The sequence below is a fragment of the Hippopotamus amphibius genome, chromosome 6, assembly GCF_030028045.1.
Source record: "Hippopotamus amphibius kiboko isolate mHipAmp2 chromosome 6, mHipAmp2.hap2, whole genome shotgun sequence".
Classification (NCBI taxonomy): domain Eukaryota; kingdom Metazoa; phylum Chordata; class Mammalia; order Artiodactyla; family Hippopotamidae; genus Hippopotamus; species Hippopotamus amphibius.
Window position 1 is genome coordinate 61,091,075 of NC_080191.1, and position 25,862 is coordinate 61,116,936.

The window sequence follows — 25,862 nt, forward strand, 5'->3', positions numbered from 1 at the left end:
GGCAGGTCTGGCAGTTCTCGGCTATGTTGGGCATTGTGGAGGCATCTAGGGAACTTCCCTGAGCAGGAGAATCTGCTTCGGGCCTCCAGGCTGGGGGCGGGGGTGGGCTGACCGCTCCCTGTGCATTGGGCCAGGAAACATTGTGTTCACAGAACTGTGGACTTGGAGAATTCTATTTTGGGGATCTTAATACATCATAAAATCCCCTTTCTTTGAAACAAAAAGAGTACTATATCAGATGGAGTCTTATTTAGGAAATTATTAGCCTCTATAACTAGAAATAAGTAGATTACATTTTTTAAAAGATTAACTCAATCTCCATAACAAAGAATGTTTAAAGCAATATAGTCATTCCATTATGAAATGTTTCCAAAGGACAAACGGAAGCTTAGAAGCTTGAACTGTTTTTCAAATTATCCAGAATTTAAAAATCTAATCCAGCATCAACTTTTAATAAAAGCAGTCATTTCCAGCAAGTATGGTCTCTGTGTGTGTGTGTGTAATAGCAGCTTTAGTGGAACATAATTTATACAACACAAAATTCACCTGTTTAAATGTACAATTTCATGATTTTTGGTGAATGTATGGAGTTGTGCATCACTGCAAGGTGATTTTAGAGCATCTTTGTCACCACAAAATGGTCTCTTACTTTTTAATCACAAGACGCTATATTAGAAAAATAATTTTAATTCATTACATCCTGTATTTGAATCATCCAAGTTATATTCTTAGTAATAAATGACCTTTATTGATATCTCTTCCAGGCAAGCACGAGACAGCTGGAGCAAAGCTTCTGCAATCTTATCAGAAGCTGAGGTGAGTTTTGTCAAAGGACAGGCCGTCCTGGGCCCTTGGGGCTGGAGCACAAGGACAGGCTGAAAGAACTTATAGATCTCTAGATCTCTTGACTTTCAGATGTCACTGCTTTGGAATGTAACTTTTTTAAAAAGATGATAAAGTGCCTGGAAAAGATTCAGAGATGTTTCCAGAGTCTTATGAAAAGTTAGAAGGAACTAGCATAGGAGTTTCTCACAAAACATTTTGTTTCTTGAATTCTCCTGAAATGTTTTAAGGAAACTGAATACTGTTTTGACGGCACGTCCAGTGGGCTTCCAGCCAGGCGTTTGCTTCTGGGAGTCATTCACGTCCTCGCCAGCACCTTGCCCAGTGCCTGACACCTTACAGACATCTGTGGACGAAACATTGGTGGATTTGAATAATGGCCTGGGAGATAGTAACTTTATACCCAAAATTCTAAACGACACCCAGCCGTCCTGAAGCAGGCAGTAATTCACACCCCTGACTATGCTGAATTTGTTAAGTATTACTGAAAGCTCTCCACCAGCGGCTTTTTTTTTTTTTTTTTTTGGGTGAGGTTTTCCAGTCTCAGGACTTTTTCTTTTTTTGATTCCATGCCCTCACCTCCCCTTTTAACACAAACTTCTAATTCCTCTTATGGTCAATTTATTTATTTATTTTTGGCCCCGCCTTACAGCATGCGGGATCTTAGTTCCCTGACTGGGGATTGAACCTGTGTCCCCTGCACTGGAAGTGCAGAGTCTTCTTATGGTCACTTTTTACATCCATGACATTTGGGGCATTCTGCTGCGTGGTGTCCACTGAGAGGATGCTCAAGTCCACATGCCACACGTGTGGAGTCTGGACTCCAGAGCAGCCGGTCCTGAGCACCCCAGCTATTTTGCAACACACGGATGGAGTGTGATGCCCAGACCTTAGCGCACGTGACGCCCACTTCCCACATTCAGCCCCCAGGGAATCACGCCCAGTGCAGAGCAGATCCAGGCAGGCTGTTGGCCCCTCTTCCAAAAAGTGAGGAAGTGTTTTTTTTTTTTAAAAAAAGGCAGAGAACTTGAATTATAGGATAAATATGACTGTTGTGTGTTTCTAAGACTAATATTTTAAGACTCCTAACCCATTTCTTATCCCTTGTATTTTTCCTTGGCAGCAAAATTTCCGTGGTTCCTCCTACGCCGCCCCCTCTCAGTGAAAGCCAGTGCAGCGGCAGCCCTGGCGGGGTAACGTGCCTGTTCCGTGTGCCTCCTGGGAAGGGGGCTGGGAGAGAAGTAGAGGAGGAGAGGGGACCTGCGAGCTTGAGCCTCATGGCACAGGGATCCAGCCATGGCTGGAGGGGTCACGGGCGAGGAGAGAACAGGGGCCCTGGGCAAAGGCTGGGAAGCGCTGGGCCCTGCCCGGCGTCTGTGCTTGCGTCGTGCTCTGGGGGCCGTGGGACCGTCCCCCCCACCCCCCGCTGTCAGTGGACTCATCTTCTGCCTGTACCCCATGTCCTCCCCTGCACCCCACGTCCCCATCTCTTTACTCTTGTCCTTTTGTTGATTCTCTCCCCTAACTGTGCCCTTGAGCGTGGGGGTCTGGATGGGCTGCCGTGTGTCAGGGGTCTCTGGGGGTGGAAAGGGAAATGCAGGTCGATTCACAGGTGTGATTCGCAGGTGTGGGAGTGTCTGTGGAAACGTGTGTGTGTGTCTCTGAGTGTTTGGAGGCACTAGAGTAAAGAAGACCAGGACCGTGTCTGCCCAAGGAAGTTAGCTATGTGACGGGGGGACTTATCTGGGCTCCCAGCTGGGAGGTGGAAATAATTGTACTTACCTTGTTCACCTCCCATGGCTGGTGTGGGAAATTAGCAAGATAATATCTGTGCTGGTACTTGGAAACTGTAAAGTGCCATGGAAACACAGTCTTGATTATTTTCATTATTATTACTCTGTGTATTAAAGGGAGTAACTATATCTGTACATAGGAGGATATACACATCTGCTGTCGAGAGAGAGAAAATATATACATTCTTTGGTCAATTTCAAACTGAGCCCCTAGAGTGACCTTCAAAATCCTGCTCTACTTTCTCCTGGAGAGAGATTTTAAATTCTCTGAAGTCGCTGGAGCACAGATGTGCTCAAGACATATCACTGGGATGGATGGGTGGGTGGGTGGGCGCATGAGACTTGCAGAGGAGAGTGATCCCATTTCTGTTGTTTCTCTTCCTTTTTCTTCTCTCTTCTGTGCTGGGAGGTGGGAACTAGCCTTTGGCTCCAGTCTGCCCATCTTAACCCTGGTACCACCCTCAGTCCTTGTGTCACGTGCATTCTGCCCGTGTTGGTGTCCTCTCTGCACCGAGCTGGGGTGGGAACATAAGAGAAGGAGGCTAGAGAGGCGGGAATTTACTTGGTACAGTCTTTCCGCCCATGAAGCTGTTATTTCTACGAGGCAATTGTTATCTTGTCAGCAACCCCTAGGAGATGCCCCTTCCTTTAATGCAGGCGTCAAAAGTCAGAGCAGAGAAGCTGGGTAAAGAGAGGACAGTGCCCTCTGCCGCAGACACGCACGCACACCCTCGCGCACACATGCTGGTGTTTGGGGCTTGGAGGCCTGCAGGCGGCCGGGGCAGACGCAGGTCATGGATTGTAGCTCTCATTCTCTCTCCTTCTGTCTCTGTTTTACTTACAGGAACTTGGTCAGTTTAAGGGATTTAATAAGTCCTTGGAAAATCTGTTTCTGTCTGTTACCACCCACATGAAAAGTAAGTGGATGCTTCTCCATGGGTTCTCCCACCACCGTCCAGGCCAGCCACGCCCACTGGCCAAGCCCTGGCCGGTGACCTTGGCTGGGACAGGGCCACTCTGGGCTCCTGGGGAAAGCCACAGCCCTGGGCCCTTCACCCCTCCACCTGTATTTGCATCTGTGACAGCTCAGAGGGGCTGGTGTGTGTTAGACCCTTTCTAGCTGCCAGGTGTGGAAGGATACTCCAGAGTTTCCAGATGGTAGACTTGAGAACAGTGTGGATGGCACTGCTCTCAGACAGGAGAGGCTCTGACACATCTTGAGAGAAAAGATGAACCCCTGGGGAGTTTTGGGGGGGCGTGTGCGGGACCTCCTCTAGAGAAAGGAGACGATCCACAGCCTTACCCCTGCGCAGTGCGTGCAGGAGAGACCCAATCAACAGCAAAGCCTGAGGATTCCTGATGGATCAGAAGACAGAGGGCTGCTCTGGAGTCCCACTGACCTGTGTGGTTGCCTCTAACCACACGTGGCTCTTGAAATGTGGCTGGTGTGAAATACACATTGAATTCTGGAGACTTAGTATCGAAACAAGAGTGAAATTTTTCATTAATAATTTTAATATCATTTATATATTCACAATATGTTAGATATATTGCATTAAATGAAATACAGTATTAAAATTAATTTTACCTATTTCGTTTTACTTTTTAAAATGTGACTACTAGAAGATTTGAAATGACATGTGTGAGTTGTATTCTTTCTAGACGGTGCTGCTCTAAAGATAGTTTCAAGGTCCACGTTAGAGAGACAAGGATCTCATGAGAAAAGAAAGCTCTTTTTAAAGGACACACTCACCTTTGAGTGGCTCTCACTGTGTGTGGGTCCTTCCTCCTCCCTTCACTCATCTTTATTCTAGATTATTATACTGCAAAAAAAGATTTTTTTTCAGTCATCCTTTCAGGGTTTGCTTCCTGAAATGGTTGTAAGGATACCCAAGTCTTGCTCTCACCTGAAGAAGTTGTATTTAGTTATAAAATCTTTGTAAGGAGCCCCTAAAAAGCCCAACTGGTTTGTTCAGCTGCCTTCTTTGCATTTGGACAGCTGGACACTCAGGACGTATGGCTGAAATGCAAAGTAACCTGAGTGGGGAAGTCACCCTTGAGCCCCACCCTGACGGCAGCGCTGCCTGCAGAGATGTGGGGACACATGGTCACTGCTCAGGAAGCAGCCCCTCTGTCCCTTGCAGGTGCCCCGTGTCCCGCGCAGTGTCAGGTACTCTCCCCTGGGGCCCCAGAGCTCAGGTGCAGGAATCCCGGAGGAGGGTTCCTGCAGGTCCCGGCAGAACTGTGAGCTCCCACCTGTCATCCTCGTTTTTATTTTCTAGAACTCTCCAAGTCCCAGAATGACATGACCTCTGACAAGCAGCACCCAGCCGCAGGTCCCAGGCAGTGTGAGGGCCAGTCGGAGAGGAGGAGCCAGTCCGACACTGCGATCAACGTCACCACCAGGGTATCCCCGGCCGCCGGCCATCCCAGGATTGCCTCCTGCCGTTTTCTCTGTAGATTTCTTTTTTTTTATAACTTTATTTTTTTTAATTAATTTATTTTATTGTCTATGTTGAGTGTTTTTTGCTGTGCGCAGGCTTTCTTCAGTTGCGGTGAGTGGGGGCTACTCTTTGTTGTGGTGCGCGGGCTCCTCATTGCCATGGCTTCTCTTGTTGTGGAGCACGGGCTCTAGGCACGTGGGCTTCAGTAGTTGCAGCACAGGGGCTCAGTAGTTATGGCTCACGGGCTCTAGAGCGCAGGCTCAGTAGTTGTGGTGCATGGGCTTAGTTGCTCTGTGGCATGTGGGATCTTCCTGGAGCAGGGATCGAACCCATGTCCCCTGCATTGACAGGCAGATTCTTAACCACTGCACCACCTAGGAAGTCCTCTGTAGATTTCTTCATCCTTTTATTTCATAACTAACTATCAAGCAGTCCGAAAAACATACTTATAAACCTCTCCATTGGGTGGGGTCAGGGAACTGGCCAAATGAAGATTAAAATTCAGTCTTATTGAATTTGGAAAGCGGTTCAGAACAGGGAAAGGCTTCCACCTCAGTCCAAGCCCCTGGGGCTTCCACGTGACCCCTGCAGCTCTCTGCTGGCTCCAGTGCCACACCAAACGCAAAGGCTCACCTGCAGGCCTGAGATGTGCCCAGTTATTCCTGATCTGCAGATAAGTTCCCTCCATCCTGTGTCCTGCTTCCAACAACCTCTGGTTAAAATCTGTCCCAAACTCTGATTGAAACTATTGAAACCATAAACGCTGCACGTTGAGGTGCGATCATGAGGGAGAGTCTCCAGGTACCTTAACTGTAAGAGATCTCACCTGATAAAGGCCTGTAGGGAAAGAGTTCCTCTTTCCACCAGGATTAACTGGGCCAGGAGCAGATGCCGTGGAGTGTGAGGGCAAGCGGACTTTAGGGTCAGAAAACCTGGGTTCTAGTCCAGCTGAGGTGACCTGGCTGTGGCAGGTACCACCACTTGGTTGTTTTCAGGGTTGATGTGACGGCTCTGATTGGCTGGACAGGACAAGTGCCCTTCTCTGCAACGATGGGCTCCATTCAGAGTATCCCCAGACAGACTGTTCTGTAGGCAAGGGGGTGAGCGTAGCCTTACTCTCCTGCTGGGGCTTCCATGTGCTCTCAAGATGCTAAGTCCTGCCTCCATCCGCAAGTCACATCACGTGAACTCTCTGAGCATCCGGATGGACCCCCCTCCCGCCCCAGGGAATGAAGATGATCACACCTGCTCTCCCAGAGCGCAGTGTTCTTGCAAAGATCCCCTGAGAGAACTTAGATAGCAGTTTAGATACTATGTTATCTAAATATAAATCTAAATTGCAAGCACTTGTTATCATATGCCAGGCTAAAAACTCTACCTGGACTCTCCTTTTACCCTCCTATCCCAAGGCGGGTATTCATGTGACCCGTTTACACTTAGGGAGACTGAGGCTTAGGGAGACTGTCACGTGGCCCTGATTACGTAACCAGAAGTGGCGGGCGGTCCTGGTTTGGAGGCTGAACTCTGGAGCAGCGATTCTCCACGTTAACGTGCATTTTTCCACTTTAACGCGTGTGTGAGTCACGTGGGGATTTTGCTGAAATGCAGCTCTAGAGTCAGTAGATGATGGGGCGGGCGTGAGACACAGGATCTCAGGGGTGTTTCTAAGGAGCCCACAGGTGGGCAGGCGATGCTGCTGCTGGTGCTCGGACCTCCCTGTGAGAGCAAGGCCTGGAGAGCGCGTGATGTGTGTTTGGAAGGTCTTCGAGACCCTAAAGTGCGAACAAGTGTGAGTTCCCATCCGCTCCCAGCATGCGGGTAACCACCACCCTGCCTGCAGTCCCTGAATCAGCAGATGGAGGAGAGGGTCGGTGTGCGTTTAGGCGACACTGTGTTCCAGATGCGATGGAGCATGTGTTACCTACTTTATCACGTGTCATTCTTACAAAATTCTTGAGAAGGATACCGTTACTCCCGTGATAGAGATCGAGAACCTGAGTTTTAGTGAGAGGTTAACCACCTTGTTTCACAGCGACAGCTCATGACAGGTGGAGCCAGGAACAGAACCCAGGTTTGTATGATTCTAAATTCTAAACTCCTGACCTCTTCATTATATGCCCCACATAAGCAGGACAAAGTACCTTTTAAAAATCCTTAACCTGGTGAGCTCTGTACTGTTACTGTCCCATTGAAGATGACTCTGGGGCCAAGAGATGACACGGGGGTATTGTGGTCAGAGTGGCAGGGCCAGGTGGAGGCTGCTTCAGAGACCATTCCTGTAACGCCTGCCAGGAGATGCCAGCAAAGTGTGCAGACCGGCATGATGCCCGCTTCTGATGTCTTGTGCCAGGTGCTGGGGCAGCTCAGGTATCTGTAGGCTTAGCCCCTGGCATTCTGAAGCTGACATAACGTGGCATCCGTGGCATCCCCCTCCAGAGCGGCAGTGCAGTGAAATTGATTGCAAGGTTCTCTGAAGGGCCAGCGGTGCTCAAGGGTAGAAGTGAGGAGGAACTGGGGATGTGGGGAGGGGTTGGCTAGAGAACCCCCACTGTGTAGCCCCTCTGTCTGGTGTGTCCACTTCACCACCACACTCTTGGCAGGATGTGCTCATGACTTTTTGTAGGCATTCTCTCCCCACTTTTCTTGAGGATGTGGATGTTTTAAAGAGAAATGTAGCCAAATGTTTATAAAGTACGCAGTAAGTGTGGCATGATCTATAAATGCTAAATAATTATTGGGTCGGAGTATAAGCAGTACATCTTTAAATAGGACGTTTGTCAGACTGCAATTACACATACCTTAGCTGGTGAGCTCACAAAAATTCCACTCACATTTCCATTGGAACACTTCGGAGCATCTCGCCAGCATTGAGGATGCAACGCAGTGTCCTTTGTAAGTAGGGGATGTAGGTGCCCGCTTTGCCGGTGGCTACACTGAGGCACAGAAATAGGAGGTTATTGTGTTAAAGCCCCTCAGTGATGCTGGGATGTTAGCTGAGAAAACAGCTCAGGATTGCTTCCATGTCACATCTCTGTCCTTTAACTTTGAGCTGCATGTTCTGAAGTCGTTCCTGTAAAAATTCTCAGGGAAGCGTCCGGGCCAGGATTCATCAAGCAGTGAATCCATGCCACTGAATTGCCCTCCTCTGATGTTGACTCCGTCTACAGGATCACTAGAAGTGGCATAGCCGTTTTCTAGCCCTCCTGCCAACACTGAACTTTATACTTGTTATCGTAATATTTGCTAATTCGTTAGGCAATTTTTGAAAAGCTGCATTTCTTCAATTTCAGGTGAGCCTTTTCTCACTGTCTCCTTTGTGAACACCTTCATTTCTGAAATCTTCCCCTTGGATCACCGGCTCCTCCAGCCCTCAGACTCCTGCCCCATGCCCACCCTTCAGTGCCCCCGAGCTGCCTGTCCTCTGGACGACCTCACGCATCACTGTGCGTGCGCTGTCTCCTGTCCGGGTCTCTGGCGTTTTACGTGTCTCTGAGGTTGCTTTGCCTCTTGCAGGTCTAGGAACGTGCTCCATTCCTGACCATCACGGTAGGCCCTCCACTCGGGATGCCTTACATTTGGGTCTTTCCCCAGCCCGCCCTGCACACCCACTCAGGTCACACTCCCACTGAAGACCATCCCAGGGGCCTCTTCTGTGCAAGCTCTCCCTGTCTTTCCCTTGATTTGGGCCACGCCTCTGTTTTAATGGTGTGTGTTTCTGATGAGCTAGTGAGCCCTTGGAGAAGAGACAAAGCCTCCTCTCCTCCCTCCCCTCCTCCTCCGCTTCCGCCCCAGGCTTAGAGCTGCGGCACTTGAACATAGTGCTGCTTAGCAAGTGTCTGACGCAACTGAGTTCTGGGAACTGAGGGCATGAACAGCAATTTAGAGGCAATCACGTCTTTCATTTACTCTATACTAGTCTTAGCTTTTTTTTTTTTTTAAAGATTTATTTATTATTTATTTTTGGCTGTGTTGGGTCTTCGTTGCTGCACATGGGCTTTCTCTAGCTGTGGTGAGCGGGGGCTACTCTTCGTTGCGATGTGCAGGCTTCTCATTGTGGTGGCTTCCCTTGTTGTCGGGCACGAGCTCTAGGCGCATGGGCTTCAGTAGTTGTGGCTCGTGGGCTCTAGAGCACAGGCTCAGTCGTTGTGGTGCACGGGCTTAGTTGCTCCGCGGCATGTGGGATCTTCCCAGACCAGGGCTCGGACCCGTGTCCGTTGCACTGGCAGGCAGATTGTTAACCACTGCACCACCAGGGAAGTCCCAGTCTGAGCTTTTCATTCCTGAAAATTATGACCATAGTGCAACTGTTTATATTTCCAAGCTCTACTTCCAACCCAGTGTCAAAACCTAAAGTCTTGATGTGGAAACTTGGTCTTTTCAGCCAGGAAGATGCTTTCCCTCCTTGCTCTGTACTAGCAGCATCCGATAGGACGTTCTCGCGAGCGACTGCCACGTGTGGTTACTGAGCACTTGAAAGGTGTCTCGTGCAACCAAGGAGCTAAATTTATTTTATTTTAATTGATTTAAATTTAAATAGCCACATGTGGCTAATTACTATATTAGAAAGCATAAGTTTATGTACGTTATAGAAGTACCAACTATTAAAAAAATATTTTTATAAAATTTAGAGACATATTTTGTTTTTTTTCCTTTTTTTATGAGCACATTAGATATAAAACTCTGCCTGTCAGGCTGAATACTATATTTCATGTGATTAAATGCCTGCATCATTATTAATGTTAAATGTGGACTTCAGTTTAAGACCTGTACTAATGCATAAGTAACCCACCTGTCACTGTTCATGAATGTCCCAAAGCTTGATGATGTCTGCCTTGGGCCCCCGAGGGTAGGTGTATGTATGTAAGAAAGTGTGCCCTCTTTCTCAGCACCCAGAATTTTGCCTATTAGTGACACACAGGCCATGCTCCCTGAAGTCATCACATTTAAACAAAATCAAACACGGATGCAGGCTATACTATACTAATTCTGTGTTTTCTTTTTCAGAAGGCCAGTGCACCGGATATTCTGAAACCTCTCAATCAAGAGAGTCCCAGACGCCCTACTTGCCCTATTTTGAAGCAAGGGGATATTTTATCCAGTTTAACGCCCAACACTTTGTTCTCAGGAGGCTTGAGACATGTGAGTCTTGTCTAATGTCCTTGACACGTGACGTGTGATTGTTGTCATGACGTCAAATTGGATTATTAGACAAGGGTACAAGTGCCATGTTGTCTTATGGTGTAAACCGCAGTGTGATATCGAGCTCAGAGGTGATATTTCACTTGGGTTGAGAGCTGGGAAAAGCCTTGCTGTACTTTGATGGTGGTTTTCTCTTTTACATATTGTGAACATTTTCATACCCACAGAGAGTAATTAATAGTAAGTAATGGTGTCTTTGGATGAGAAGTGTTTAGTTTTGATGAAGTCTGATTCATCGGATTTTTCTTTTACGGTTACTTTTCTGTCTTATCTACCCATAAGTCATGAGTATATTCTCCTATGTTTTCTTCTAGAAGCTTTATAAAAGTTTAGGTTTTATGTGTGGTCCATGCTCCAGCTCATTAATTTTTGTGAATGGTGTAAGGTACAGGTTGAAGTTCGTTTTTCCCCATATGAATACACAGTTATTCCAGTACCATTTGTTTAAAAAAAAAAAAAAAAAGACTGTCATTTTTCCATTGACTTTGATGTCTTTGTTGAAAGTCAAATGACCGTATAAGTGTGGATCTTTTCCTAGGTTCTTTGTTCTGTTCCTCTGACCTCCTTGTCCTTGTGCCAAGGCCACACTGACATGATTACTGTAGCTTTGTAGGAAGTCTTGTAGGTGGGTAGTTTAAGTCCTCCAACTTGGCTCTTCTTTTTTGAGATTGCTTTGTGATGTTTTAAATGTAGTATCTGTTCATAGGCAGGCCTTTTTAGTCGTTCGTTTGTTATTCAAAAACATCGAATAAATGTTTACTCTTTGCCTAAACACATGATGTCTGCTACATATGTTAGATGGAGCCTTGGTTGAGGGGCTGTGAGGCTTCAATTACGGTTCATAGCTCTTTAACCTATTCGGTGATCTTAATCACAAGAACTCCCTAAACTTCAGAGTCTTCATCAAGTCCTCATCAAGGAGATGGTATCAAAGTTGTTCTTTTTATTTCACTGGATTGCTTTGAGAATCAAATTAATCTTCACATTCCATGGTGTAATATAGTGGTTAAGAACTCAGCTTCTAGAAACCAGTGTCTTGGTTCACTGTCCAGCTCCTTTAGTGGCAAGGAGTGTGGTCCAGATCTAGTACTTTAACCTCTCTGTGCTTTGTAGTGGTTGTGTTTTTATGGAAAATGGTGTTCACTTCAGAAAATGATAAACTTTTCCCCCATCTCCATGAATGTCCAGTGGAACACACAAAAGTATGGCAGAAGCAGGCTAGACCTTGGAGGATAGCTAACATCCTTGATTTAATCCACTAAATGCTAGCAGCTCCCAACCCATCTGCTGGCTTCAACCACTGGCTCTTGTGGGTGGTCCTGCCTCCATGGAAACCACTGCTCTACACACAACTCAAAATATGGGGCCCAACAGCATTGGCGTTACCTGGGAGCTTGTCAGAAATCAGATTCTCTAGCCTCACCCCAGGCCTACTGGCGTCAGAATCTACAGTTTAACAAGAGCCCCAGGAGATTCATATGCACATTGAGGTTGCAAAAACACACAGATTGAGCCCTGGCAGTTTTAAACCCGAGTAAAGTATGTCATTTGTTAAGGATTCTTTAACAGTCTAGGGCTGTGCTGTCCAAGATAGTAGCCATTCAGTTCACATAGCTCCTCTTGTGGGCCCCTCCTAACTTGTGCTGAGGGCATCTCCTGCCCTGGGATGCACAGTGGTCCTAGCAGAGCCAGACGGAGTCACCCTCAGCTCTTGGATGCCCTGAGGTCACAAGAGTCTGAGGTGGTCCTGCCAGGGTGTCTCAGAGTGCTGGTATTGGAGGATGGCTCAGCCCCTTCCTGGGTGTTGTTTACACTGGAGAACAGTTGAGAAAGGTGAGAGCACTGGGGAAACACTGCCCTGAGGGGGAGCAAACAAGGGCGGCTCCAGAACATTCTCTCCTAGGGTTGAACCCCGAGGTGGGTACAGACAGGGAGAGCATAGGAGTGGCCTCTGGGAGTTTTTCCAAGACCTATGGGAAGGTTTGCTTCCACCCCAGGTAACATATGGACTCCAAAATCTCCAGCCAGCTTGAGCCTTTATAAGACTGCATCGGGAGGATGAGGCTAAACCCTCCTTCCAAGTGAGCCCAAACTGTCCAGGGTCCGCTAGACCGGACTCTAAGCTCCTTCAAGGTCCAAAAACCCACACAGCGGCAGAGAGGCAGGCTAGGACCCACCCACAGCGGTCCACGGGGCCCTACGTGAGCTGCGCACCAGCCCACGCCTGCCCCCTTGCTCACGCCATTCAATAGCGCTGGTCCTTGAACGGCCAGACTCACACCTGCCCTGGGTGTCTCTGAGGCTGTTCCCTCTCCAGGCACCAGGCTCATTCACTCCTTCCCTCCAGGTCTTTGCTCCGGGGTCACCTTCTCAGGGGGTCTGACCCCTCTCTGCTCGGCCTCCCTTACCCTCACCTGCTCGCTGCTTGTCTGTGTTCTTATCACCTGCTGCAGCTCTATAATTGGCTTATCTGTGGTTTGTTGTCTGTTGTAATACCCAGGGGCCCAGAGCAGTGCCTGACACTTAAATAGCACTCGATAAATACTTGTGAGATGGTTGGGTTCATTCCTATCAGAGCTGTTATTGAAAGCCTACTGTGTGCTAGCAATGATCTTGTCCATGGAAATGCAATAATAATAAATGCTATTATCCCATTTCACAAATGGGAAAACTGAGGCTTATGGAGGTTACACAACTTGCTTAGGTCATGTGGTCACTGCAGAACTCTGTGAGTCAAAGCCCAGGCCTTTTGTCCTATCCCAGGGGACTTGTTGAATGCTTAAACTGACCCCCACCCCCCACCGGGTTCAGCTTTGCTCATGTGGGGCTGATCCACACCTAGGCAACCTTTCAGAGGTTAGGGGAGGATGCTGAGGTATGAGGATGTGGCAAGTGTATGCATCTTACTTAGATGTTTCTTAGGAAAGTACCTCCAAACTGTAGTGCAAATTCAACCTGGCTCTCTCAACTCCCTTTCTTCTAAAGTCTTCCTTGATTTGTGCCCTGAACATTTATCATCATGAGATTGAATTATTACACATTCAATCCTAACGTGTTGCCCTTAGACTGAAGCAGTGTTTGCTTGAGGAAACTAAACTCCCACAAAGCAAATAGGTTTTGTTTCTTGTGCAAAAATGTTGCTTCCTCTTCTGAGAGATATTTATATTCTCTGAGAAACAGGAAGTTGGGGCTAGAAAAAGCTTATTAAATCTCTGCTTATTACAAAAGTAGAAGTACAGATGGGCAATAAGTAAGGGAAACACTCAACTTCCTGAGTAGTGAAATCAGTGCAAAATTAAAGCAAGTGCTATATGGGGACATTTAAGCAAATTTAAAAAGTGACACAGCAGAGCGCTGGCGAGCATGTGGAGAAGCAGGTGTTCATGTAAACTGCTCGGGTGAACCGGAGGGCAACTAACAATATATATCAAAGGCTTTAAATGCATGTTGTCTTTAATCCAGCTATTTTCATTCCAGGAAATATTCTTTAAGAATCATCGTGAATGTTGCCAAAAGTGTGTATACATGGATGTCAAGGGTAGTTTTGTTTATAATTTTTTAGTTTTGAAAAATTGGAAATAGCCAAATGTCTAAAATAGGGCAGTGGTTAAATAAATTATGGTACACTTATTCAGAGGAATACCTTGCAATTATTAAAAATGATGTGGTTGGAAAGAATATGGAAAACATCAATAAAAATGTCAAGTTAAAAATAGTATTATAGTAGCACATATTTATAAAAACAAAATGAGTGTACTATAGACACTGTAAAACAACTGAAAGGATTATACCAAAAGGTTGAGAATGGTGGGCTTATGCTTTTTTCTTAAATTTTTTTTTTTTTTGGTCTTATTTGTGTTTTCTGTATCTTCTCCATAAACATATGTTTATGAGAAGAAAAACCCCAAATCATTTTAAAAAACCAAAAAACAAACTAAACCTTCAGTTATTAGGAGCTAGAACTTGGTAGAATAAAGAAATACGTGGTTAACTTTTTAGCAATTCCCTAGGAGAAAAAAATTATATCAGAGCTCCGGTTTGATTTTCAATTTTGCCTTCACTTCTGTTTTTTAAAAAATCTAAAAGGAATGCATTTATATCATTGTTTTCATGCAACTGACATTTTCCCTGGCAGTGAAGTCACTGTGATTGGTGAAGGGACCATGTTCTGGGAATACACATCAGAGCTCCTTGCACATCGATGGGCAGGAGCTTGGCTGCTGGAGGAATTTTTAATCGTTGAAGTAAAAATACAACTCCTTAGCTGTTTCTCTTAAACGTCAATTTGAGACGTGGAAGAAGATGATCGTGGCATTTGGGTCACTATTAAGTGGGGACTGGCTCAAAGCGTTTGCCCCATCCATCACACAGCACTCATTGGGGTCTTGGAAATTTCTGTTTTCCTTTATTATTTCTGAACTTCTCTGGTTGCACTTTATTTATTTATTTGGCTGTGTTGGGTCTTTGTTGGGTCTTTCTCTAGTTGTGGCAAGTGGGGCTACTCTTTGCTGTGGTGTGCGAGTTTCTCACTGTGGTGGCTTCTCTTGTTGTGGAGCACAGGCTCTAGGAGCGTGGGCTTCGGTAGTTGTGGTGTTTGGGCTCAGTAGTTGTGGCTCACGGGCTGTAGAGCGCAGAGTCAGTAGTTGTGGAGCACAGGCTTAGTTGCTCTGCGACATGTGGGATCTTCCCAGCCCAGGGATCAAACCCGCATCCCCTGCATTGACAGGCGGATTCTTAACCACTGCGCCACCAGGGAAGCTCTGCAGTGACTTTTTAAAAAAGAGTATTGTATTTAGCTACATACCCATATTAACCTACTTTTTATTAAAAAACAGAGTGAGTAATAGACAAATATGTTGGCGTGATGTCTTAGAGGTTTATCTCTTAAAAAAAATAATCTGAATGATACAATATTTAAGGTTCCACCATGCTTATTTGAAAACAATATTTCAGTTACCAAAGAGCTCAGATTTCAAAAACATTTATGTATTGTGTGTAAATGTTAATAGCTTAATAAACATGTATACAGATGCTCTTTCATGTAAAAAGAAAAACAAAAAACATAAAAAGGGATGAATATATTGTAGCCTGTTCACCCAGTGGAACACTGGGAGTGGCGATGAATGAACTAAAACTACACCTGACCATATGGATGAATTTTAAAAACATGGTATCAAGAGAAAGTAAATTAACGGAGAATATGTACACAGTATGATTCTAATGGTAGAAATTCCAAAATCAGTAAAAACTAACCAATATATTATTTGGGGGATATATACGTGTGTAATAAAACCAGACAGAAAACCAAAGATGATTAACAGAAAAATTCAAAACAGCATTGACTGAGGGGCAGGAATAGAGGGGAACAGATAAGTAAGAGGCCACAGGGCACTTTCATGGACCTGGTTTTGTTGTTTTTCTTACATTGAGTGATAAAAAAATTTTAACAATTTTATTTAATAATTATTATTTAACTATGCTTATCCATTATATGGACTTTCTAATATATTTCACAGTAAAAAAGAAAAGCAGAAAGGAAAAAACAAAGGAAATGATCTGCTTAGCTTACAAAGGGGAGCCACATGGTGTAGAGTTTTCAAAAGATTAATAAACTTACTAATCAGAGGCATGGTTCTCAGTCTTTTTATATGTGGTAACCAATTGAGTGTCACACCAATCCTATGAAACAGATCCCCACTTTACAGATGAGGAAACCGAGGCTACGGAGGGCAAGAAAGCTGCTCAAGATCACACAGCTACTGAGGGAAGTCTGTCTGGTTGCATGGCCGCCATCTGATCTCCCTGCAGTAATGCTCTCTGTGTGCTCTTGGCGCTGAAGATTTATTTATTCATTTTTAGTATAGCTGTGGTTTCAGTTGACTTTCCTTGATTTCTGCTTTTATAAAATCAAAGGGCATCAGGCCTTGCTTGTGGTTATAGTAGATAACTCGTGACCTTCAGAGAAAGTCACCCAACACTCCCTGCCTGCCTTAGGTAGTTCTCCTTTGCTTTTGCTCAGATTTGCAACCAGACAGAGCCCGTAGCACTAATAAAAGTCAGCCTGAGTTCTTAGTTGCTCTTCTGGGCTGGGACCAGAACCCCATTTGCTGCTCAAAGGTTCATCTTGCTCGAAGATTCTGCTCTATCTACAGGGAGAATAGAAGCAGAAAACCCTCCCAAGGCAATGGTGGTGAAGTCATAAGTTATCTCTGAAGGAATGCAGTAGACCAAAGGACGACCTCTGCTGTCCTTATGTTATCTGAGGCTGCACTTTCCCCAGCCAAGCAGATGCGCAGCTGAATTACTTGGAGACACTACCATTAGTCGATGGCCCAAGGAATTAAAAACCCAGGCCCACTTCCATCTCTACCTTTTTCTTTTTTCGTTTTTTTTTTTTTGGCTGCATTGGGTCTTTGTTGCTGTGCACAGGCTTTCTCTAGTTGTGGCAGGTGGGGGCTACTCTTCATTGTAATGTGCAGGCTTCTCTGCGCGGTGGCTTCTCTTGTTGTGGAGCACCAGCTCTAGACGCTCAGCCTTCAGTAGTTGTGGTGCACAGTCTCAGTAGTTGTGCCTCACAGGCTCTAGAGCTGCGGCGCATAGGCTTAGTTGCTCTGAGGCATGTGGGATCTTCCCAGACCAGGGATCGAACCCGTGTCCTCTGCATTGGCAGGTGGATTCTTAACCACTGTGTCACCAGGGAAGTCCCTCCAGCTCTACTTTTGATTTGCCATGTAAGTTTTGGGTGGGTCTCCATCTGTCTTGACCCCTGCTTATGTTATAAAATGAAGGATGAGTACTTCTGGTGCCTCCTGGAGCTTTATAATTCTGGACACCAAGCTGAATGAGCCCACTGTGCACCTTCTCTGTACCTACCCCTGAACAGCTATACACACAGTAGGGCAGACCTAATGCTCAACGTGAGTGTATGGAATTAGGTCTGCCCTGTTGTGTCACCAGTTCCAAATGCACATACAGTGCCACATCCTGATGTGTTTCTGTGGGTGACTCAGGTTTCTGCTCTCACAACAATCATTTCACACCTTCTTCTTCCATCTTTTTTTTTTTTTTATTAATTTTTTTGGGGGTACACCAAGTTCAATCATCTGTTTTTATACACACATCCCCGTATTCCCTCCCTTCCTTGACTCTCCTCCCCACCCTCCCCGCCCCAGTCCTTTAAGGCATCTTCCATCCTTGAGTTGGACTCCCTTTGTTATACAACAACTTCCCACTGACTATCTATTTTACAGTTGGTACTATATATATGTCTGTGCTACTCTCTTCTTCCGTCTTTTTAAACCTCTTTTCAAAACTTCTCCCCAGTCTTCCTCATTCTTAACAAATAAACCTCCCTTCCCACTTCTTAAAAAAAAAAAAAGAATGAGCCTGGAATTCCCGAATCCTCCTGATACTAAAATTAACCTCGCCAACTCTGTGCCCACCCAGCTCCCGTTCCCTGCCTGAACGGAAGATGCCAGTCTCCCCAGCAACGCTCGCACCCCAGTTTTTCCTGCCTTTATTGTTTCTTCCATGCAAGGTAACATATCTTTTTTTCTTTGCTTTTAAGATTTCTCTCTGTCCTGGATTTTCAGCAATTTTATTATGTTACACCTACATGTAGGTTTTTTGCGGGGTAGGGGGGAGGGTTGTTTTTTAAAAAAATCTTTTGGCCAAGCCGCACGGCATGTAGGACTTAGTTCCCAGACCAGTCATCTAACCTGATCATTGGCAGTGAGGAGTCTTAACCACTGGACTACCCGGGAAGTCCCCATGTAGTTTTATTTTAAAATATTTTTCCTCAGGAGTCTGTAGTTAAAGGACGTAACTAAAGTCGTCAGGGTCAGGACTCAACTCTGCTGCTCCTTCAGGAGGAGGAGCACAACCCATCATGTGTAATATTCCCAGAGAGAACTTTTCAAGTCAAAATATTTCGCACGCTTTCTTTATTCACTTCCTAAATGTCTCTTGAGGATTTACCATGAGCCAGGCACGGAGCTGGCGCTGGAGATTCGATGGAGGGCGGAAGCGTGCAGGATCCCTGCTGTCCCCAAGTTCCAGCCAAATGGGAGGGTCATCCTTCAGGGAGACTTGCTTTTGCTCCAGCACACAGCCGGGGTGGAGGCCAGGAGTCTTTGCCCATCCTGTCCTGAGCTCGTTCAGAGCTGGGTTTCAGCCTCCGGGAGGACTGGTCCACTTCCAGGGAACTCGGACTCTCAGGAGGAAAGCCTTTGAGGGCGTCCCAGCGGAGAGTCAGGATGTCTACCACACCGCTCCTCTGGTGGGCCTGAACTCCAGTTTCTTCCCTCTAGTAAGATGACCCTTCTGAAGGCATTTTTAAGCTGCTCAGCCTCTCGGCATCAGCTTCCAACTCAGCAAAGACCTTGAGGGGAACAGCAGCATCGAGCATCACCCTCACCTGCGTGTGTCTCCCTTTGCTCCTCACGTTCTGTGCGTCTTCACAGCCCCGGATGCCTGGGCCGGTCACTGTGCCCAGCTCCGGAGCCTTACGGCCTTCTCATCTGTGCTGCTCACCTGCGGACAGATGCCTCTGGGAGAAACACGGCCAGGACGTCAGGCTCACCTCACTGTGCTTCTCTTTAGTACCGTGGACCCTGGCACCCGGGCTGTCCTGGTACCTCTACAGTACCTTCAAACTATGTTTGTCGTTTCATTCAGTTTTCTGCTGTTCTTGGCAGAAGAGTTGGTGTAGTACAATTTAGTCTGACGTAGCCCATGGTGGAGTCCGTGATGTTTGCAGGTTAATTATCAGAACGTTTAATACCTCCATTCAGCTTCTCTAATGGAGCTCACACCTCCTGTCAAGCTCTCCTCCCCATCTGCTGTCTGCACTCTTTTCGTGCTGTCTCACCACTCCACGCCTTTCTGAGCGTGTAAAATTTAAAAACTGGTTCCCATCCCAGCAGTTGCATGGGTGTTGGCGGATGACATTTTTCAGGGCCAGTACCTGGGTGTGGTGAAGGTGGTTGGGTTCTTGGCATGACTTGGTTCACGTTTTGGTCCCTCCGAGTTGCTGGTTTTGTTTTGATCTCTCTCTAGTAAGAGAGACTCAGGCTTGGGCTTTCTTCTTAGTTTGTTTCCAGGATGTTTTACGGTGTTGAGGAACCAGTTGAGAAAGTGGAAATCACGTCGGGTTCCCTATGTCTATAGAGTCAGCACTGAGATTGGTAGCATCCAAAGGATGGCGAATATGTAAGCAAATGTAACAGTGATAAGGTGATTGTTCTGTCCTTCTTGCTGCTTCTCCACATCATCTCAGCCTAGAGCGCCCTCACTTATGATGGTGGTTTGGTTTTTCATTCTGGACACCCGTAAAAATTTAAACACCATTTATTGTTGTCTTTGCATATTTCATATACTCTAGTCCAGTTACGCCTCACTGTAACCCTAGTAATTTTCCATTTGGACTTTGACGTGGCTAATGAGTAGCAGAAGCAGCCGGTGAGTCCAGCTCTATCTGGTTCCCAACCACTTGGCCGCCACACTGCACTGCTCTCCACAGGCTACTCCTGCCATGGGTATTATTATCTGCCGTTGGAGACTTATCTTTGCAGAATTGCATGCGAGATAGTCCACTTCTTCCCAAGTCATTTGTGTTCAAGAATGAGATTGTGTAACCTGTATTGCTAGGCAAACACCGTATTTGGGCAAGATAGGCCCTTCTGAGGATTCCTCGTCTCCTTAGAACAGAATATATGGCAACTTATTTGTCAAAGTACAAGCTGGCTGCTGTGTCATTAACTTGCCATGAGTCAGGATGCATGCTCTGTATCAATTTTGATTTATTTGATATCTTGAAACAAGAACTGCAGAAAAGTTAACTGTGAAGTAACTTATTGTATCTGTCATTCTTGATTTCAGGGAAGTATAATTAGCATTAACAGCACTTGTACAGAGATGGGCACTTTTGACAACGCTGATGTCACTGGAGAAATAGAATTTGCCATTCGTTACTGCTTCAGAACTCGTTCTTTAGAAATAAGCATCAAGGCCTGTAAGAACCTTGCCTATGGGGAGGAAAAGAAGAAAAAGTGCAATCCGTAAGTTTCTTTGTTTAAGTTTTGGCACATGATAATGGATTTATTGATTCTAAAGTTTATATGGAAAAGTGAAAGTCCAAGAATAACCAAGGCAATTGTAAAAAAACAAGAGAAATAAAAAGACACATTAAGAATTGCTATAAAGCTTAGTAATTCACACAATGTGTTACGGACTCAAGGATAGACAAAGGAGCTCAGTAGAGCAGAATCAAAAATCCAGATACAGGAACTTCCCTGGTGGTGCAGTGGTTAAGAATCCTCCTGCCAATGCAGCGGACATGGGTTTGATCCCTGGTCCAGGAAGATCCCACATGCTGAGGAACAACTAAGCCTGTGTGCCACAACGACTGAGCCTGTGCTCTAGAGCCCATGAGCCGCAACTAGTGAAGCCCGCATGCCTAGAACCTGTGCTCTGCAACAAGAGAAGCCACTGCAATGAAGAGTAACCCCCACTCCCTGCAACTAGAGAAAGCCCGTGCTCAGCAAAGAAGACCCAATGCAGCCAATAAATAAATTTATTTTTAAAAAGTCCAGATACAGACTTAGCATACATGGGACCTTAAATGATCAAGAGGCTATTAGTAATTAATGTGGAAAAGATGAGCTTCAGTAAATAGTGCCAGGATATTTGATTTTCCATGTAGGAAAAATAAAATTAAAATCCTGTCTCACATAACCCATAGATTAATTTTTCCAGTTGGTAGATATGAAATGATATCGCATCATTTTAACATGCATCTCCCTGATTAATAACAAAGATGAGCAACTTTATTGTTTTATTTTTTATAAATTTATTTATTTATTGGCTGCGCTGGGTCTTCTTTGCTGCATGCGGGCTTTCTCTAGTCGTGGAGAGCAGGGACTACTCTTCGTTGTGGTGTGCAGGCTTCTCTGTGTGGTGGCTTCTCTTGTTGCAGGGCACGGGCTCTAGGCGCTCGGGTTTCAGTAGTTGCGGCACACGAGTTCAGTTGCTCCATGGCATGTGGGGTCTTCCCTGCCCAGGGATCAAACCCATGTCCCCAGCGTTGGCAGGCGGATTCTTAACCACTGCGCCACCAGGGAAGTCCCAGTGTCTGCTTTTTGAGTCTGTAGGAGAATTCCACTTGAAGGTTATAAATACATTCTTCTCTGTTCTCTTCTATGAGAGTTTTTTCACACTTAGATCCTTTCATATTAGAGCTGGAACTGATTTTCTGTGTATGGTTTAAGGTAAGGAGCACATTTTGGCCTTTTTTTTTTCTCAACGTGGAACATTTTTAGTACACTATTTTCAGTACCAGCCACGGGAAAGGAATGGATTGTTGGTCCAATGCAACTCTTCTCTGCTCTGAAATCTTCAGTAGCTCCTCAGTGCCAGACAAATTAAGTGCATTGCTATAGCACTTCCGGTTCTCCATAACAGATCCCTCCTATCTTTCTAGTCTTAATGTCTATTATTCCCCTATCTGTACCTTCTGCTCCAGGGAAATTGGAGCAGTTTCAAAACTGTCCCCTGACTTTGACCAGATGTGAGGCTTGTGTCATGTTTGTCCTGAGACTATTTCCCCTACACTACTTGCATAAGTAGAAATCACAATCCTATCCATTCTTCAGACTCATTTCCAATCCCATCAGCTCCATTTATTCAATCCTTGACCTTCCAGACATGTTGGGTCTCTCCCATAATTCTCTACAGGGTTTGACCTCTGGTAAGTTATTCAGCTTCTCCATATCTCAGTGTCCTCACTGTAACATGGAGGTTATAATAGCACCTACTTCAAAGGATTGTTGTGGTGTTTCCCTGAACTAGCCCATATCAACACATTACTGACTAGAGACGTATTAGCGTCACAGGCATTAGTTTTTGCAAAAATCGCCCGATCAATAAATGTGTTAAGTCTTCACAGCAGTGTCGAGAACATAATAAACATTGAACAAATATTATTCTTAAGCAGGTGAGGTGGGAAGTGCATAGAGAAGTAGATCTAAAATCCACATAGGGGTCCCTTGAGGCTTTGGCCAAATATGAAGCTGCTCAGATGCAGGACAAGGTTTTATGAGTCTGTCAGAGGATAGCTGCTGGGGGGTGGTAAATTAGATAAAAAATCTGAGAGTTGCACAGTGCTGGGAAAGATTGGTGTTCTGACCAGCTAAAGTGGAGTGGGGCATTCAGTGGACCCCAGAAAATAAAAGCTTAGCAGTAGGGCTTCTCTAGCCCCAGGGCTACTCTAACCCACACTAACTAAGCAACATCAAGCCTTGATAGGATCAGACTGCGTTTCCAGTAAGTGAAATGCCTGCTAGAACAAAACTCAAGACTTTGTAAAGGAAATGCATGGTTAAGAGAGGTTTCTGGAAGATGGCAGAGTAGGAGGCCTCAAGAATCCATCTCCCCATGTAGACAGCAATTGCGCTCGCAGGATCTGTCTGATGGAGCTGTTTTGGAATTCTGGAGTCTTTTGAAGGCTTTGACGTCTCAGATGATAAATTGAGATTAATGTCAGTCAATTCCAGCTCTTAGCGCGGTAGTGGCTACCCATCACCCCATGCCCAACCCCTTGCCGGGCAGCTGTGCATGTGTTCCTAGAGCAGCTTGCACACAGCTTGTAGGAGCCAGGGTGGGCTAAGGATCCTGTCCTCCCGATAGCAGGGACCTGTTCTCTGATTGCTGCTTCTGACCGCAGAAGTACAGAGAAAGAGGCAGGCAGCCATTGTTGTCTCACCTTCCCCGATGTTGCAACCCCTCCTCCTGGGCTGAAGTGATTTATAAGGTATTTAAAGTGCCAGTGCCCTTATTTGTCTCCCCTCTTCATTTTTCTCTTTTTTCCCCTCTTGGGAGCCAGATACTAAAGACCAGGACATCCAGAAGTAACTGTATATACAAGGAAAATTAGAAAGGGACCACACATGTCCAGGGAAAGGTACAGGCTCAGAAAAGACCTGAGAAGATCTTAGTTTTACACTTCAGTCTGATCCTTGGCAAAGAGACAGTCTATAACAATAAATTTATTAAAAACCCAATTAAAAAGCCAATGATAAAAAATAGCAAACCCTGAGGAAGGGGGAGAATCTGATTTCCAGAGTTAACATATTATTAGACACATGTCCAGTGTTCAGCAAGAAAATCACAAGGCATATAAAGAAGCAGGAAAGTATGGCTCATTCAAAGGGAAAATATAAATCAACAGAAACTGTCCTTGAAAGAGATCTGATGGTAGATTTACTAGACAAAGACTTTAAAACAACTGTTTTAAGGTTGCTCAAAGAACTAAAGAAAGATGTGGAAGAAGTCAAGAAAATGATGTATGAACAAAATAGAAATATCAATAAAGAGATAGAAAACCTAAAAGGAAACAACAACAAAAAATTCACAAGAGGGATTCAAAGGTGGTATGAGCAGGTAAAAGAAAGAATAGGTGAATTTGAATATAGGATGATGGAAATTACTGAATCTGAGGAACAGAAAGAAAAAAAGATTAAAGAAAAGGAAACAGAACCTAAAGCACCTTTGGAACACCATTAAGCGGACCGACGTATGTCCCAGAAGAAGAGAGAAAGCAAGGGGCAGAGAGAATACTCGGAAAGAATGGCTGAAAACTTCCCAAGTTTGATGAAAGGCATGATTATAAACATCAGAGAAGCGCTTTGAACTCCAACTATGATGAGCTCAATGAGACCCACACTGAGACACATTATAAACAAACATTTGAAAGACAAAGAATCTTGGAAGCAGCAAGAAAGATGTGAATCTTCACATCCTAGGGATCTTCCATAAGATTATCAGCAGATTTCTCATCAGAAACTATAGAGGCCGGAAGGCAGTGGGTCAGTATATTCAAAGTGCTGAAAGGAAAAAACAAAACACACAGCAAAACTGTTCTTCAAAAGTGAGGGAGAAGTTACAACACTCTCAGCTAAACAAAAGGTGAGAGAGAGTGATACCACCTGACCTGCCCCACAAGAAATGCTCAAGAAAATCCTGCAAGTGAAATGAAAGGACACTAGACAGCAACCTAAGACATATGAAAAAATAAAGCCCTCGATAAAGGCAAACACACCGGAAATCATAAAAGCTAGTATTATTGTAACAGTGGTAATTCCACTTTTTGTTTTTTATATGACTTAGGACACTAATACATTTTAAAAGATTATGGGTCTCACACTTTGTTTTCAGCATAATTTAAGAGACTAATGCATTTAAAAGAATGATTACTTTCTGGTTTTGGTCACATGTATACAGATGTAATTTTGCGACGTCAGCAATGGAAAGAGGTGGGGATGGAGCTGAGAAGGAGCAGAGTTCTTGTATGTTGTCGAGGTTAAGATGGTGTAAATTCAAATTAGAATGTTATAACTTTAGGGTATTAAATGTAATCCCCTTGGTAGCCACAAAGAAAATAGCTATAGAACAAAAACCAAAACAAAACAAATGAGAAAGGAATTTAAACATTTCACTTACAGAAAACCAACTAAACACAAAAGAATATAGTAAGGCAGGAAGTGAGGGACGCAAAAGCTATAAGGCAAAAGAAACAGCAAGTGACAGAAGTAAGTACTTCGTATCAGGAATTAATTTAAATATAAATGAATTTGACTCTCCAATCAAAAGACAGAAATTGGCAGAATGGATAAAAACGTGGGATCCCAACTATATGCCATCTACCAGAGACTCACTTGAGATCCAGAGACACAAGTGAAAGATATTCCAGGCAAATGGTAACCAAGAGCGAGCAGGATGGCTGTGCCAATATCAGGCAAAATAGACTTTAAATCAAAAAAGGTTACGGAAGATAAAGGACATTCTGTGTTAATAAAAGGTCCGGTACAGCAAGATAAGAGAACAATTACAAATGTCTGTGCACCTGATAACAGACCATCAAGATATAAGAACAAAAGCTGATGGAACTGAAGGGAGAAATAGTTCCACAGTAACAGTTGGACGTGTCAATACTCCACTCTCAGTGACGAATAGAAGATCCAGAGAGAGGATAAGAAAGGAAATAGAGGACTTAACAGACGACTAGATACAGGGGCGTGTGTTTTACGGTAATGCTTTAAGCTATGCAGACATATTTTCTGTCTGCTTTTACATGTGTGAGGTCTCGTAACAATCAGCTATGTAAGAGCCATCGGACAGTGCGGGAGGCATTGGTGACAATGAGCCTTGAGTACTTTTCTAAGAAGTTTGCTGAAAGCAAGGAAGAGGCCTGAGACTGGGGCTCCGGGGGGACCCAGGTCGAGGGAGGGTTCCTGCTCTTTATTGCTTTGGGAAGGTTGAGCCTGTTTGTAGCCTGTGGGGACAGGACCTGGGCAAGGGGTGTCCCTGCATCCGTAGAGTTGCCGGAGGAGCCAGGAAGGGCAGCCTCGGGACCTGAGTGGAGGGATGGGCCTGGGGTGGGGCTTCAGGGAGCGGGCAGAGGGCAGTGTGGGGCTGGCCTCTGTCAGGTTTCCTCTGGGGCGCGACCTCCAGACCGCAGGGAGAGGGCCCAGGAACGCCGGTCCTCAGCAGTCAGGACACGGTGTCTGAGGCCCCACAGGGAAAACCA

General features: G+C 45.2%; 1 protein-coding gene across 1 annotated transcript in view; it reads left to right on the top strand.

The window, feature by feature from the left end:
- Positions 1 to 25,862, top strand: part of SYTL3 (synaptotagmin like 3) — a 68,607-nt gene that overhangs the window by 33,973 nt on the left and 8,772 nt on the right. Inside the window, exons 4-9 of the mRNA XM_057739094.1 lie at positions 765 to 816; positions 1,967 to 2,036; positions 3,481 to 3,553; positions 4,919 to 5,043; positions 10,085 to 10,219; positions 20,159 to 20,337. Of these exons, the coding sequence (XP_057595077.1) occupies positions 765 to 816; positions 1,967 to 2,036; positions 3,481 to 3,553; positions 4,919 to 5,043; positions 10,085 to 10,219; positions 20,159 to 20,337 (634 nt within the window). The remainder of the gene's footprint in view (positions 1 to 764; positions 817 to 1,966; positions 2,037 to 3,480; positions 3,554 to 4,918; positions 5,044 to 10,084; positions 10,220 to 20,158; positions 20,338 to 25,862) is intronic.